This window comes from Uloborus diversus, chromosome 3 (genome assembly GCF_026930045.1).
Source record: "Uloborus diversus isolate 005 chromosome 3, Udiv.v.3.1, whole genome shotgun sequence".
NCBI classification, from domain to species: Eukaryota; Metazoa; Arthropoda; class Arachnida; order Araneae; family Uloboridae; genus Uloborus; species Uloborus diversus.
The window spans coordinates 30,223,399-30,240,868 of record NC_072733.1 but is presented as its reverse complement, the minus strand read 5'-3'; the positions used below and the strand labels follow the sequence as shown (position 1 = coordinate 30,240,868).

Genomic DNA, 17,470 nt, shown 5'->3' with positions numbered 1-17,470 from the left:
AGATATTCTAGCAAGGGGTTATACTTCGATCAGCAATAGTATAAAGATGCTGAAATCGCCATATTTGTGGTTTTTTTTTTTTTTTTTTTTTGAAGCTCTGATTTTTTTACCGTTGCCACGGTGTAACCTTTAATCATGTGTAAATAAACTCTTCTACAGATATAGATAAGATATATCATATCTCTTTAGTATTAATGAGTAACTTAGTTTAAATACTACCTATTACCATGAATAAATGTCAATAAATCGCCTGCTTTTATGGAAGTGGATTAGAATCAGTTCAAACAGGCAGTCCAGGGCAAGATGATGGGCTGAAGCGCGGGGCAAGCTGACGAGCTCGTCATCTTGCCCCGCGTCTACGGGGACTCTAGCTTCTGATGCGTCATTTTTCCCCCATTAAATCCTACTAGGACTATCACAGAAAAAAATATTGGTGAGCTTTTGAGCACCGTTTACTTCAAAGCAGCTACAGTTGGAGATGTCGATAAAAGGTTTAAGGAATGAAGGATCATGACTCATAATTCTCTCGCTTTTAGCGAACTATGATGTTGTTGCCTGAGACTAATAGTGCTAATCCTTAGACCTTGGGAGTAGAAAACCAACAAATAAACCCTCCAGACAAAGCAGAAATTATGTCAAATGCTGATTCCAATGCACCAAAGAAGCCTGTTAGTGTTTCTGATTTCAATGCATTGCCTAAAGCAACACAATGTGAGAAAACAAAGAGGAAAAGCAGAAAACTGATCTCAAACATCCTTACAAATACACCTATCAAAGAAATGTCAGAAGGAGCAAAGTGAAAGGAAAAAAAGGATTACTTAAAAAAAACAGGGAAAATATGCTCATGAAGCTAAAAAGAGGGTAAAAAAAACCTCAAACTAAGTTCCTGTAGGCCCAAGTTTATACAATGCATGCCAAGCAATCCAGTTGTACCAACTTCAACGAATGGTGTTATAAGAGGCCCTGCTTGTAAAGAGGAATATTGTGACCCTAGAACAGAAGAATGGACACTGCTGTAAAAGCCAAGAGTGGTGGCATGAGGAATGTTCCAATTTTGAAATGGCATTTTTATTTGTGTCTATTGTTAGCTGCGCAACTTAACACTTCAACATTACGCTCCAATGCATTATGTTTTTTTTTTTTGGCTGATTAATCACAAATAAAGATTTGAAAATATTGTAATGCTTTAAATTTTAATGATTTATTGTGTGTTGGTTTAAAAAGTGTGCAAATACAGCCACGGTGTGCATTGTAAAATTTAACATATAGGCAGCTATGATATTATATACCTAGGTAAATATATATATATATATATATATATATATATATATATATATACATATATCGTTTTTCTTTCTGTTTTTCTAGAGTTCTGCAGTTGATGAATCTCACAGATAATCGTATCTCCCAGGGTGGTTGTGAAAAGCTGGAAATGGCAATGATATACTTTTTTGAGCAATTCAGAAAAATATATGTGGGAGATCAAATTCAACGAACATCGAAGGTGTACAAGAGGTTATCAGAAGTTCTCGGGGTTGCTGATGAATCTATGGTTCTTAGTGTTTTTATTCGTAAAATGTTAGTTGATTAAATTTTGTCTTTATTAATACTATTTGCTTTTTTATTTTATTTTCTAATGAGTTTTAATTTTCTTTAAGACTCACAAATCTGAAGTACTGGAGCAGAAGTGAACAAATTATAAACCGGACACTCCAGCTTCTGAGTGATTTATCTGTTGGTTATACTAGCGTTAGAAAATTAGTTAAACTGGAAGAAGTGCAATTTATGCTGAATAATCATACTGTAAGTATTTTCTGTAAGCATTCGCTATTAAAGCAGTTAAATAATTTCTATAGTAATTATATCCCCTTTTTTCTTCCAGAGCGAACATTTTCCATTCTTGGGAAGTGGTGTTCAAATAACCGATATGAGATGTCGATCTGTATTTTATACTGCCCTAGGAAGATTATTACTTATTAATTTAGGAGAAGATGAGGAAAAATTTGAGCAATTCATGATGCCTTTAACAGGTTTTTTTCATTAAGTTATGTATCTTTTTTTTGTTAGTTTAATGCATTATTATATGTTTAAAAAATTTTTATTATCCATTCCAGCAACCTTTGAATCATTGGGTGCAGCTTTTGCTGCTGCTGAAACCGGTGTCTTCAATGAAGCAGAAACTAAGGTATTCTTTTATTTATTTGTTTTATTTATTTATTTATTTTTAATTATTATTATTATTATTTTTTTTTTTTGTGTTATAACTAATGACAAGATTTTACACATGACTTACTTTTTTAATAATGTTTAAATTCCATTTATGACTTTAATTCTCAAGGGTCCATCAAAGGTGGATATTTTTTAAATTTGTTTTAATATCTATAATGTAAAAACTCAGAGTTTAAGAACAAAGGGTGTCTACTGATACTGGAAATACTGGAAGTACTGAATATATATGTAGAGAGAAAGAGAGAGATACTGGATTTTTCTTTTCTGTATTATATCCGAAAAGTACCGAAAAAATTCGAAAAATTACTTTTGAATTTAATCTATCCCTCTGAGGGAAACTGAGTAGCAATATAAATTGTTGTCTGCAATAACTGATCAGAATTTCTTTTGACACATTAAAGTGGAATAATTGTATGATAATTGTATAGGTAAGCATTTAAATTATGTAGGTAGAATAAATATTGGATTTTCTAGTATTTTGATTTGAACTGAACTTTTAAGCTAAATAGCTTACCTTAGCAAAAGTTCTGTTCATGTATTTTGATAAATAATATTTATGTATATCAACTGTTCTCTAAAGGCTGTGTAATACTTCAACCAAATAGTGTATGTACAGTACAAAGAAGTAATAGTTTAATTAGAGATACATGTGTAAAGATGAAAAAGTATACACATTTTCAATAAATGGTTGGTCGCTGGTAGTGGACTGTATATTTTTTGTATGAGAAAGGAACTAAAGATTACTCTAGTTGAGTTTTAATTAATTTGATAATTACAATTTTTACACCATACAACCTCAGTTTGACTACTTATTATATCTTATAACAAAAAGCTTAATAGACACAACCACAGTAAACTAATGGGCAGAAGTGTTTACATATGTGCATATTTGTTAGAATTAGCAAAAGAGCTATATTTTATTTTGCTTTTCATTTTGCTGTGAAATAGAAATAAGAAGTTTTTCGCCATATGATAATTGAGATTTTTAAATTGATGAACTGGAAATGTACTGAACTTTGGGTCACCAAATCCCTAGACACCCTGAAAAATTAAAAAATCAAATGTTCTTTTAACTGACTACTAGTTATGTTTTTCAGACAAATTTTGCACATTATTTGAGTGAGTAGAATCAAATATGGCTGTCATAAACTAATATTGTTTAAAAAGTAATTTACATTGAAGATCCCTGGTCTTAAATCCTAGCTTTCTGTTGCTCTCAAACATTACATTTTTACAACTTTTCCTTCCTCATAACATATTTATTGTTATTATTTTTTTTTAACAAATCCAGGTGTCGTGTGCAGGACACATCTAAATAAAAATGACATCAAGTTAAATAAAATGCATTAATGCTGCACAGTATTAGTTAGTTTAATTAGTGGATGACAGATTTTTGTTCATGTCTTGTTTACAGTCAGAAGAAAAAAAAAACATTTTCTGGAGAAAAAAAGAAAGATAGAAAATGATATACTTGCTCAATGGGAAGTGTTCCCATTTTTATTTATTTAATTTTATTTTATTTTTTGTAAATAATTAGTAATTATGCTGATTATTCCCTAAACATTGTGTTTTTGTGTGAAATTATCAATTTTACAATTTGATGTTTCTGCTTCTGATTTAGAACAGAATAATTTTAGTGTCATTCCTCTGGGAGACATTAATTTTCTGAAAAATAAAAACTTCAGAGACTTTTTTAAATATTTTTCTCTACTTTTATATGTGTTCAGAGCAAATTAAAACTTTTTTTTAAAAAATCTATCGTTCAAAGTCAGTCTTTGGTTTGAGAAGGATATATACAGTTGTTTTGCTTTAATCTTTCAATATGGCATGTTTATTTTGCCAAAGAGCATTTATCACTCTCGGATTTTTTTTTTCTTCTGTATTACACACTCAGTCTTAAATATGAAGAAGTGCAAATCCGTCAAAAAGCGATAACAAATAACATGCTTTGTTTTGTTTTTAAACCAGTACAGCATTAACCTAGAGGTAACCGTAAAATTTGTGTGCAAAATTAATTTCTCAGTGTTAAATCATATTTCTTCAAAATATCATGGTTCAATAAGTGTTAAAATTTTCTTTTATTCAAATGGGAATGCTCATTATAGTAGCAATTTTTCTGACCTTCATATTCAGTCTGACTAAAGTCTTCTGGTAAAACATGCAAAATTAATGCATAAGAAAGGCCATTTTTCTGCAAGTTTGAGTAAAAGTCATTTCTTACAGGCAAAAACTAAAATTCAGTAAGTTACTGCCCTATAACCAGGGCTAAAGCAGAAATACATGGTGGTGTATTTCATGTAAAAACTAAAATGTTTTTTTTTTTTTAAATGTTTAAAAAATTATTACCTTCATCTTAAAACTCTTTTGAAAATTTCATGTGTGTCTTAAGTTTTTGCATCCTCTGGTTTATCATGTTTAGCAATGAGAATGTGAAAGTAGTATTTGTAAAATGTAACCACTTCACAGTTAAAAATTGAAGTGAGCAAAAATGAAGGAAAAGCTGCATAATTAGTTTCTGATTTCAATGCTTTTTTAGTTGTTGAAAAATCTGGTGGGAAAACTTCAGCTCTCTTTCATCTTTATTTCTTCAGTTAATTTCCTTAGTATTGAACTTTTTTTTTCCTTGCATGAATATTCTTTATGTTGAGTTCAACTCAATAAGCTCAAAATTCTGCTGAATTTTTGCCATATGCTATCTGTTTGCTCTTGTAATGATTTGTACGAATATAGGCAAGAAAACTATGATTTACTTAAAACTATTATATTTGACTTAACATATATACAGTAAATTAAAATAACATTATAAATAAAATTAAAACCCTTCTTGGTTTTATAAAAGTTATGCGACATGCAGTGTAATAGACGAGTGTCCGAAAGCTGTTAAGATACATCAGGTAGGAAGCCGCTCATTCTCACGGAGCTTAGCTGTTTTATGTCCACAGTCACCTGTGCTGCCCTCTGCGGACAGTGCATTTGCATATTGGCCCAGACATACTCCCACCCTATCAGGAATTGAGTCCTGATACATAAGAATTGGAGATAGTTTGCAGATCGGTCTCTGGAAGATCCCTTTAGCTGTCTTTACTGTTGCAACGCGGACCAGGTCGTCCACTCCCGGGTGAACTTCAAGAACCCTAGCCAAGGGCCACAAACCAGGTGATGAGGCTTCTTTCACTAACACAAGATTGTTGACTTGAATGTTGGCATGAGGGGTGGTCCGCTTCGACGATCTGCAAAGATGAGAGGTACTCCTTTGACCACTGCTTCCAGAAGCCTTTGCGGAGATTCTGGACGAGTTCCCACTTTCCTTTGAAGCTATGTTCGCTCAGGGTTACTGGATCCAGAACTGACATTATCACATCACCTGTAAGGAAATGCGAAGGAGTCAAAGCATTTATAGAGTCCGTATTCTTGACGTCAACACATGTGGTTGAACGTGAATTCAGAAGTTCTTCAATTTGAGTAGTTAATGTAGTTAGCTCTTCGAAGGTTAGAGCTATTTCTCCTATTACTCGTTTGAGGTGAAACTTTACAGATCGAATTCTTGCTTCCCAAATTTCTCTGAAATGAGGGGCAGAAGGAGGAATAAAATGCCATTCAATTTGTAGTTGTACTAGATGGCTTGAAAACAGCGTGATGAGGGAAAAAACACTTCATTTTTTAGAAGAATACCTGAATTCTTTGTTAGAGGTGACATGTGACCTGAATCTTCGTAGTTTCGCATAAATTCTTTGTAATGATTTTGGAATTCCGGATTGAATTTGAATTTTCGTTCCATGGCAAAAAGTTGCGAAAAAGCCGCTGGTTTTGAACCACTTAACTCAGCTTTCGACTTCAAAAATGGTAAATTCACAACAAAACGTCCATCTGCATTTGTTTAATTTTTTTTTAAAGTGTTTCTGCGAATTCTTTTTCCGGTGAAAGAATTTACTTTTCGCTACTGATACTTCTTCCATTTCCCAAAAGTTTCTAAGCTCACAATCAACATTTAATTCGTAAATATGTAAGCTAGTTGATGAATTTGAATTCGACTGATTTTCTGGCAGTCTTCCCGAAACTAAAAATTCAAAAATTGAGTTTTGAGCGATTAAATTGCTTTCTGAACAATTTATCTGACCCGGAAGGAAAATAGAGAATAAGTAATCAGCACCAAGAATCATATCCACTTTACTTGGAAGGTAAAAGTTTTCATCTGCTAAATTAATGTTACTTAAGTGTGCGAAATGTTCCTTTTGAATTTTTTCAGTTGGAAGTGGGGCCGTCAATTTATCTAGAATTAACGCATTTATGGGCAGTGTAATATCAGGGTTGAATCTGGAACTTAAATAGACTTCAACACAGCCTTTAGTTACAGTAATTTCCGGAAGAAACGCCGCATCGCCGGAAGCGCCGCACCCCGCAAAAATCGCTTCGAAAAAAAAAGAAATGCTCAGAAGCGCCGCATCATCGTAAACGCCGCATACTAAAAATTGAATTTTCAATGGACTTACCTTTATACAAGCAAAAAAACAGCATAAATGATCAAGTAAATAAAATGCAGGGATTGAAAGAATTAAATTATATTTAGAAAAACAGAAAACACAATACAAGCAAATATATACATTTTGATGAAAATAACATTTTAACAAATTTTGATACGTGAACAAAATATATTACGGCAAAAATTCCAACTTAAAATCCATCAAAATCAGATTCTTCAGTGTCTGAAGTAAACAATTTTAACATGTCCTCATCAACGCAAGTGATGCGAGGTTCTGGCTCATCAAGATCATCAACCTCGTCGTTCTCAACGAAGTCGTTTTCATAGGAACAAATGCCGGATTGTTTGAATCCTGACACTATTGTTTTTTTTGTTACACAGTTCCACGCAGTTGACACCCATTTAGCGACTTCTTCGTACGTGGCTCGGCGCATTTTCCCTCCTTTGGTGAAGGAATGCAGACCCTCAGTCATCCATTCCTCCCACTGTCGTCGCATTTCCGCCTTGAACGCCTTGTTTACGGATAAGTCCAACGGCTGTAAAACTTTTGTCATGCCGCCAGGAATTACGGCCAATGTGGCCGATAGAGCTTTGCACTTTAGTTTCACACTATCTAGCAGGTGGGAACGCATACTGTCCATCACAAGAAGTCCTTTGGGCTGGAAAAAGGCTCCTTTCCGGCGCCGCCAAACAGTCTCTAGCCACTCCATCATCACCGCCTCGTTCATCCATCCTTTCTCGTTCGCGGAGATGATTATGTCACTCGGGAAATTCCCTTTCGGAAGCGTTTTTCTTTTGAAGATCAGCAGAGGATTTAGCTTCGTTCCGTCCGCGGCGCAAGCCAACACGCAGGTGAGCGATGTTTTCTCATGGCCGGTCGTGGTGATGGATACACTTTTCACGCCGGTCTGGTCCACGGTTCGGTTTGCCGGGCAGTCAAAGGTGAGCGGTGTTTCATCCATGTTGATGATTTGGGAATGGTTGAACTTCCCAGCCGCGATTGCTTCCTTAACAAAGTCCAGGAAGGCAGTTTTTTTTTCTTCCCAGTCCTTAGGCAACTGTTGGCTTATAGTCGTTTTGCAACGAACCGAGATTTTGTGACGGGCCATGAAGCGATAACACCAGCATGGCCCGCCTTTGAAGTCGTCAAAGCTCATCAACTGAGCCATTTTCTTGGCTTGCAGCCGAATTTTAATGGTGGACACTGGCACGCCTTTTTCCCGCTGTTCCTTTATCCACGCCGCAAGTTGGGTCTCAAGCTGGGGCCATTTCACCGTGCCACTTCGTCTAGCACGCTTCGTCTTACGCATGTTTTCCAAATTGTCCTTTTCGGAACGCCAGCGACGAACACATCTTTCGTCGACTTCGAATTCTCTTCCAGCCGCCCGATTACCAATTTCTGCAGCTCTATTTATCACTGTCAATTTGAAGCCGGCAGTGTAGCTGCGATTTCACTTAGGAGCCATCGTTAAGAAAAAAATCGAACGAACGAGAGCAAAGAAAGATCGAAGATTTAGCGCAACAAGTAACGAGAAAGAACGAATGCAAATGACGTCGCGCGCTTTCTCCTAGCACGCCACCGCCGAAACAGGTGTGGATGAATCCATTTCGTTGAACAGGTGGGGTGTGGACAGGTCTATTTCACGGAATGAGTTGGAGGAGAACATTAAAAGTGGAGAGTGGAGGAAACCTTTTCCCTTCGCACGGAGGAAATCTTTTTTTTTTTCCCTCCTGTGCTTGCTTGTTCGGACTCGCGGCTCGAAAAATTTGTTTTCGCTCGTAAAGGCCGCATCGCTACAAGCGCCGCAGCTGAATAAAATTTTACTTTTAAACACGTATGCGCCGCGGCGTTTCTTCCGGAAATTACTGTAAACCAATTCTGGAACCTGCAAGACCAGTGATGGGGAAACGTGCATTCTTTCTTTTTAATCCCAAAGAATTTAAACAGGAGTTTCATATGAGCGTTGTCATGCTTCCTCAGTCACACAAAATTCTTATGGTTCTGGTCCCCCCGCTAGCATCTTTGACAAAAACACAAGCTGTAGGTAATAACGCAAATGCAGCTCTAACGGCATTCACAGATACGCTTTTTTCGTTTCATGTTGGGCTATCAGTTTGTTGTACACTAGAGTTTATTTGCGGGAAGTTTTGACTTGAACCTTTCGAAAGAAATGCATTCGAGAAAACATTCTTTTGCTCATAATTTTCATGCAGAAGTGAATGATGTTTGCATTTGCAAGAATGACATGAATAAGAAGAATTGCATGATTGAATATCCGAATGCTTGTTAGATAGACAATTAAAGCACAATTTGAATTTATTCACGAATTGCTTGCATTCTTTTACACTCATTTCTTTAAATTTCGGACATTTTGAGAAATAATGAGAAGTGTCTTTACATTTAATACACCTATTACCTGCACTATTTTTATTACTTCTGGATGAATTTCTAATTTCATTGCGTTCGTTTGAATTGCATAATTCTAAAGATACACATTTATTATTTAGAGATTCCGGAAACATTTCAAAGGTAGGAAATTCTTCCTTAGTTGTATGTTTCGCCCATTCTTCCCGTGTCTTGCTATCCAATTTTTGTAATAAAATATAAATAAGCCAAATATCTCTAGAATCTGCTTTAGAATCTATAGATTTTAAACCCCTGATCACTTCGTCCGAAGTATCAGTGAGATTGCGCAAATTAGCACAATTAGCGTTAACAATATCTGATTGATCCATGAAGGTTATATTTAAGGAAGAAATTATTTGTTTCTTATTATCATAGCGAGCTAACAGTTTATCCCAAGCTTCAGTATAACCTGTTTCCGATATAGGAATATGCTTGATTATATTCGCTGGTTCAAAACACAAAAGCCCTTTAAGATATTGAAATTTTTGAATGTTTGAAAGCCTATTATTTTTATGCACTAATGAAAGATACAAGTCTTTGAATGAAGGCCAGTCTTGATATTGACCAGTAAAAGATTCAATGTTTAACTTGGGTAGCTTAAAGTTATTACTTATTGAATTACCTATAGGCATACAATCATTATTTTCAATTTGCACTTGATTTAAATTCATAGACAAATTTTCAAGAGCTTCTTGTAGCTTGACTTTGGTTGCATAGTACGTTTCTTCGAACTGTTCGATTTTCGAAAGTTCTTCCGGCAATTCAGAATCAGCTTTGTTAAATTCAATGAATATAGAGTCCAATTTTTCAAGTTTGTTTTTTAAATCAAATTTATGAAATATTTGTCCTTCATCATTAATGAAATTACTAATTCTAGTTAGAGCTGCTTTGGCCCATCCGTGAAGCATTTTAACGGCTTTTTCATCAGTGCCGTGTTGAATTTGTGAAGTTTTATCTTCAGCACTATTGCTGGTCATTTTAAATGACGAATGGTAACCAAAGTTAAACTATTTGAATGAATAGATATACTTATCTTTGAATTCTTTAAATGCTGAATCCTTGAGTAGAATCCATATGATCTCGCCTGGTGCCTCCAAATGTTTGCTCTTGTAATGATTTGTACGAATATAGGCAAGAAAACTATAATTTACTTAAAACTATTATATTTGACTTTACGTATATACAGTAAATTAAAATAACATTATAAATAAAATTAAAACCCTTCTTGGTTTTATAAAAGTTCTGCGACATGCAATGTAATAGACGAGTATCCGAAAGCTGTTAAGATACATCAGGTAGGAAGCCGCTCATTCTCACGGAGTTTAGCTGTTTTATGTCCACAGTCACCTGTGCTGCCCTCTGCGGACAGCGCATTTGCATATTGGCTCAGACACTATCTTTTGATACAATGTTGGTGTGTAAAGCATTATTGACTATTATACCTATGCACATATTTTGTGTTTATTATTTTCTTAATTTATCTTTTTTAGAAGCAATTGATTGGTCTTGGAAGAGATTTACGAGGATTGGCATTTGCATTCAACTCAAAAATCAGTTATATGATGTTATTTGATTGGATGTATCCTTTCATTAAGATGAAAAGCATGAAAATATTTAAAAACAGGGCAATTTTATGAAAACTTATTTAAAAATACTTTAAAATATATTTTTATTTTCAGACATGTAGTTCTTTTTTATTCTTTATACATATGAATATGTAAGTCAGTATTCATTGGGTCTAAAAGGTAAAAAAGTTGGATTCTATTTTTAGCCAAAGGCTTTCAACATGGGTTCTAGGATTGATAGAAATTTTGGATAGATTTTGCTAGTTGAAAATTTTTTATAAATCATATTTCATTGCAGTGCAAAATTTATTTATTGCATAATTTCATGCTTATTGTTTATAAATGATTAGATGTTCATTATAGTCCCAAGTATAAAACTCCCTCAATGTAACTTCACCGTTTAGATTTTAAAGATTTGGTTGTATTCTCATGCAATTTTTTCTTTAAAATTTTAAGTTTGCAGCTTCTACTGTTAATCAAATTGCCTGTTATTTTGATTTCCTGGAGCAGATAGAATGTGACTGAACAGAGAAAAAAATGCTGCAGTGAAATCCTGTTACAATGAATACCAGTACAACTAAATTTCCATTTCAATAAAATGACTTTTTAGTCCCAAATTAACTGCCATTACATTAATTGGATTCCATTAAAACGAAATTCCCGTTGAACCGAAATTCCAAACGAATAAAATTTGTGGTCCTTTGAAGATCGTTGTAACATGATTTCATTGTACTTACAATTCAACTTTTTGTTCTCTCATTGTTGTGAAACCTCCCTTAAACGCAGAGGTGTGCACAGAAATTTTGAAAGTTATTAGTAGACAGAATCATCATTAATGACTTTTTCAGGCCCCTCTCTATATTGTTTAACTTTATATTTCACGCCTATTTTAATGAATGTAGAGCCCTCTTCAGGCTCGAGCCCGGGCAAACAGGTGTCCCTTTTCTCCCCACCTCGTGCATGCTCCTGTTTAAAATGACACCTTGGAGTAGTACTAATCTTAATAAAGTGTTCACTGTCTTTTAGTATAGTCTGATTACCGTAGAAATAGTACTGTTACAAATTTTGTAAGTAGTGATTATTTTTATGATCAATTTGTTGTAATCTGGCTAATTTGACTTTTATTCCATTATTTTTCATTTAAAATTATTTTAGTAATGTTACCTGTAAATAGCTTCTTGTAATGTACGTACAATAGGGTGAAGTGAAAGTATAGGCAAAAATTTTTTTTCCCAAAATTCAACTTCTAATAGCGCGGAAAAGTTGTGGTTTGGTTCCACAAAGAAAATATTTTTGCTCTACCTTTTCATCTTGAGGGTCCGCTTTAACCTTGAAGTTTACAAAATTTACACTTTTTTCCTAAAATTCCACTTTTAATGCAAGTAATTTTTATTTTAGATGCTCAATTTTTGGTGGAGGGAAAGAATTGTGACTGGGTATCATAAAGAATAGGGTAAAATTATTTTAATTTTACTTTTTAGTTCTGTGGGTCGCTTTGACCTTGCATTTCAAATACTTGCTTTTGTTTTGTAGTGAATTAATCGCAACTTCGTTTTTTCTGTACTTAATTTAATAAGTTAAAAAATTGTTATTTGATACTATAAACTTAGAATTCATATATTTATATCCTAGATTTCATTTTAAATATCTGCTTTTACTTTTTTTTCTTGAAAAATCTTACTTTTTTAACTACAGTTTTTATAAGCCATTTCTCTTTTCCGTAAGTCAACTGTAAATGTCATGGAAGAATTCCAATATCACTATATGAGGGAAAACACTTTTATCTTGCCTATTTATTTACTTCAAGGTAGGCCCTTGAAAGCGTTTACTTTTAGTCTCTGCGTATAGGGTACTTCGCCTCCCTCTCATTCTTAGCTTGAGGAATGAATTCGTCCAAAGCCATGTGGCACCTGTTTCGCATGTCATCTGAGAAAAAATAAGCAATCACATTGCTTAGCTGAGATTATGCCTTGCCTACATAGTCGAACATTTGTTTTTCTCGAATGAGTATGTGAGCAGTTGAGTGTCGATTTGTTAGTCGAGTTGTAAGGAAAATGGCTACTAGTAGCAAAATTAAAACGAGAACTAAATCAAAGTGTCCTGTGTTTGGAACACCCAAAGAGTTGAGTAAGCTAGTTTTGCCCACGTATGAAGACATGATGAAATACTATTTGTATGTTAGGAACCATTTAAAGACAGATGAAATAACGAAAGAACCAACAGTAGCTGAAGTCTCAGAGGCAGTAGCTTTACAAATCGAAGAACTGTGGAAGAAATCCTTAATACCTATAGTTACTCACACTCGTGTTCTTCAACTCATTCGTTCATACAATACCAAGTACAAAGAATTATTAAAATCTATACGAAAACAAAAAATTGAACGACATCTGGTCAAAATAAAAGCATTTGCTGAGGATGCAAAACAAAAATTGTTTGATATCTCGTCTTGTAAATGTAAATTTTCCTCTTGTAGTTGTGAAAAGTCCCGCAAAGTTCCTGTGGAAGAACAGGCGTTTCTTCATGACCAGAGAACTGTTAGAAAAATGATCATAAGTTCTGTTGACTTAACTGCAACAAAAAGACTTCGACGGAAAGCAGAGAGAAAATCAAAAGACAATGCTCGCTTTTTTAAAGTTGCAAAACAAACTGAAAGTGAAACACCTATGATTTTAGAATGAAGTTCATTAGAAATGGACATAAATGACGAAATTTTCCAGGCTTCTACTTCAAATTTTAGAGCAAAAGTAAAGGAGATACCATGTTCCACGAAGCTACCACCCAACTCTCAACAAATGCGAGTTCCTTTACCAACATTGGCAAGGGAATGTGACCGATACGGTGTTTCAGATAGAGCTGCGGCATCAATAGCAAGTGCTGTGCTTCAAGATGTGGGTTTGATTACAGAACAAGATTCTTCATGGGTGATTGATCGCAGCAAAATCATTCGAGAGAAACAGAAGAAAAGGAGAAAGGTACTGGTACAAGAGACGGAAACTTCAAGAAGTCTTCGTGCTTTGTATTTTGATAGCAGAAAGGATAAAAAGTTACAACTTGCAGACTTAGATGGCAAAAATTACCATAAAACAGTAGTTGAAGAGCATGTTACTTTGCTTCAAGAACCTGGATCTAAGTACCTTAGTCATGTGACTCCAGCCAGTGGCACAGCAATAAACATCACCAGAAGTATAACTGACTATATAACAAGCAATAACATTTTATTTGATAATTGTGTAGCTGTTGGATGTGATGGAACCAACGTAAATACTGGAAGAAAGGGAGGTGTAATACGGCTTCTCGAAGTTCATTTCTAGAAACCGTTGCAATGGTTAGTATGCTAACTTCATTCTAACGAACTTCCCTTACGACATCTTTTGAAACACTTAGATGGTAAAACAGAAGGTCCACACGCATTCTGTGGAATCATTGGTAAAGCATTGGATGGATGTGAACAGTTGCCAGTTGTAACGTTTCAACCGATTCAGGTTAATCTTCTGATTATAAATAGAAATGAGTTGAGCACTGATCAACAGTACTTATTTGATGTTTGTAAAGCTGTAGCTAGCGGTCAGTGCTCTGAAAATTTGTCTAAACGAGAACCTGGAACATTAGTACACTCACGGTGGTTGACGACGGCAAATAGAATTTTACGGCTGTACATGACAACTGACAGTCCGTCGCAGAACTTATACACATTAGCAGAATATGTTATGAAAGTGTATGCACCAATGTGGTTTACCATTAAGATTAACCACTCTTGCAAAGATGGTTCTAAAAACCTCTTTGAAACAATCAAAAAATCACGTTATCTGTCTTCTGAATTAAAAGCTGTAATTGATCCTATGATTCAGCGCAATGGTTACTTTGGGAATCCGGAAAACATATTGATAGCGATGATCACAGCTGATCGACACTGTGTCAGAGAACTTGGTTTGCGTCGAATTATGAATGCAAGATCTATGACACCGATTGAATTGCAAAAATTTACAATTCCAGAGTTTAATTTTGATGCTAAAGACTACCATGAACTCATCGATCGGCAAAATTGGGAACACACGGAGCCGCCACTTACAAGTGGAATTCTAGATAAGGATTTGAAAGAAATGGTGCTTGATGGCGTACCTTCTGAATTGTTTGATTTCCGTAGCCTCCCATGTCACACTCAAGCAGTGGAACGATGCGTTAAATTAGTCACAGAAGCATCATCTACGGTTTGTGGTGTAAGCAAGAGAGAAGGATTAATTAGAGTAAGATTAGAATCCAGAAAACTTATGCCGCAATATAACACTAAGTCTGAATATTGTCATTCATAAAACTGATCTCCAAGCCAACTTTTCCGCCAAACTATGCGTCATTGTTTGTAGTGTGCGGATTATAGTTTGAATTTGAAGGAACAACAATTTGAGAATTCACTTAGTAACTTCTTTAGTTTTGCTGTATAATTTCTGTGACTGTAAAAAGTTGGATTGATAATTTCATACTTTTATGTTTAAATTTTGTAATGTATCATATGTAAAAATCACATTTTGGTGCAAAGTCACATTTGTCAAGCAGAGAATCTTTTCGTCAAAAATGCTTTTACTTGTTAGTTTTTTATAATTTTTAGTTTTATATAAATAATAATTGATGCATATTAAAGCTAATCTTTTTAAAGGAATAACTTTTAATATATTTTTCTCGGTGTGCTAAGTATTGTAATGTTACTTAAGTTTAAATCGATATTGGGTGCTTTTAAGGTAAATGATATTTAGTATATTTTATTATTTAAATATTTGAGTTTGGTATGTAATTTACACAAACGGTCAACTTTGAAGTGCTTTTTCATCATATTGGAAAATTTTTGGCTTTAATGGAATCATTAGAATTTGTATCAGTTTTGATGCAATGATGGTCAATTTCAAGGTCCGAGTTGACCCTCAAAATATTTTTTGTTATAAAAATACTTTTGCATGACAAAATATCTATACAAGAGGAAACTTTTCAGCACTATTACTTAGCTTTAATCAAATTTTGATTTTTTATGAAACTATTACAACTTTTGTCAGTTTAGATGAAATAATGATCAATTTCAAGATGCGAGCGGATCCTCAAGATATTATTTGTCATGAAACTGTTTTTGCATGACAAAATATCTATACAAAAGGCAACTTTTCCGCACTATTGCTTAGCTTTTAAAAAAATTTGATTTTTGAGGAAATTTTTCTAACTTTTGTCAGTTTTGATGCAATAATGGTCAATTTCAAAGCAAAAGCGAACCCTCAAGATATTTTTTGTTTTAAAAATGCTTTTACATGACTAAATATCTGTATAAAACACAACTTTTCTGCACTATTACTTAGCTTTTCTCCAATTTTAAGTTTTTCACTCCACCCTAATGTACAACCCCTTTACATTCAAATGAAGTATATGGTCCCTCCATTTCTGAATGATAAGATTTGTGAATGGAATAAAAAGAAAATACGAGAAACTGGTAGAACGAAATAGGATTTTCTGGATATTTCTTTGCTGACTACAAAAGCCGTGTAGCATTTGACTGAGGGTTAGTTTTGCTTGTAAATCGTATCAGCCGTGCCCTGGAGAGCTTGTATTTAGCTCTTTGTGTATAGACCTTTGCGCTGTGTTTTTGCGTATTTTGAAGTAAATACGTGTGTGACCGTTGAGTTTACGGTATTAATTGATTTTTGCCTAATTGCTATGCTTAATTTAGCAGTTGCTAACGATATTTCTTGTACATAGTTGTAGATAAATCTCCTGTGTTTTCTCAAGAACTGTCTCGTCATTAAAGAATTTCTTGAAGTGGCTGGACTCATAACAGTATCAACAAGTACCTCTGAATGACAAAACTTCCTAACAATCTTAAATGGCCTGTTAAAAGCAGCGCTGCCAAGTACTGAATGATCACATTTGTAGAAAAAAAATCAGGAAAGGGTATAAATGGTGTGTTTTTCTTGTTTCTCCTGGATTCTTTTTTTTTTTTCCAACTGCAGCTTTCTACTTCTATAGGAGCAAATGAAAGCCTAGCAAAACATACCCTTCTGTCCTCAGGTGTTCAGTCACTCTTTCAACAGAGAAACAATGGAAAAAAACAATTGTTGCTGCAAGGATAGTTCATCTTATGATAAGGCTTTCATTTTCTAAATACTTCCTGTTATCATCATCCTCAAACAGAAATCATCAGAAAACAACCACAGCGACTGGAACTGTTACAGTTCCAATTTGAAAGGAATCTAGTTTAAGGGCTGATCTACATTTCATACTTCTAATATGATTTTAGGGAAGCTAAATGGAGGGTAAGAGAAAAAAAATTCAACGATTTATTCTCTTTGAGAATCCTTATCATTCATTGCTTCATCTCAAAAACTAAGCTCTGCACCATTAAGTGGTTCTGTGGAAGATGACTATTTGTAACTTTCACTCTTTTTGAAACAGGATAATGCTTTTTAAAATAAGCAGAAATTGTAAGATACTGCTTTTTCTTTGAATGTAGAATAATCAGGTAGTTGATGAAAATTAGAGATGGTCAATTTTGTTCTTTTTCCATTCATTAAAGGAGGTTTAATTTTTTTAACCCATACATTGAACTTGTTCATTTGAAGGATGTCTTTTTTTTAATTAGAGGTGATAGCTTTAGAACAGTTGCGCACGTACATTGAAAATGTTTCATAGATCGGAATATTCTTTTACAAAAAAGTAACTAAAATTACCAAACAGTAAGAAAATATGTCTATAAAAATTTAAACAAATATTTTATTTTGGTTTAAATTTTAGCAATTATAGTTCATTTTGTATGCT

General features: G+C 34.2%; 1 protein-coding gene across 1 annotated transcript in view; it reads left to right on the top strand.

Annotated features, from left to right (window-relative positions):
• LOC129218311 (exportin-7-like) overlaps window positions 1–17,470 on the top strand; it is a 223,957-nt gene that overhangs the window by 101,818 nt on the left and 104,669 nt on the right. Inside the window, exons 14-18 of the mRNA XM_054852545.1 lie at window positions 1,369–1,578; window positions 1,659–1,803; window positions 1,883–2,030; window positions 2,115–2,185; window positions 10,607–10,695. Coding sequence (XP_054708520.1) covers window positions 1,369–1,578; window positions 1,659–1,803; window positions 1,883–2,030; window positions 2,115–2,185; window positions 10,607–10,695 — 663 coding nt within the window. The remainder of the gene's footprint in view (window positions 1–1,368; window positions 1,579–1,658; window positions 1,804–1,882; window positions 2,031–2,114; window positions 2,186–10,606; window positions 10,696–17,470) is intronic.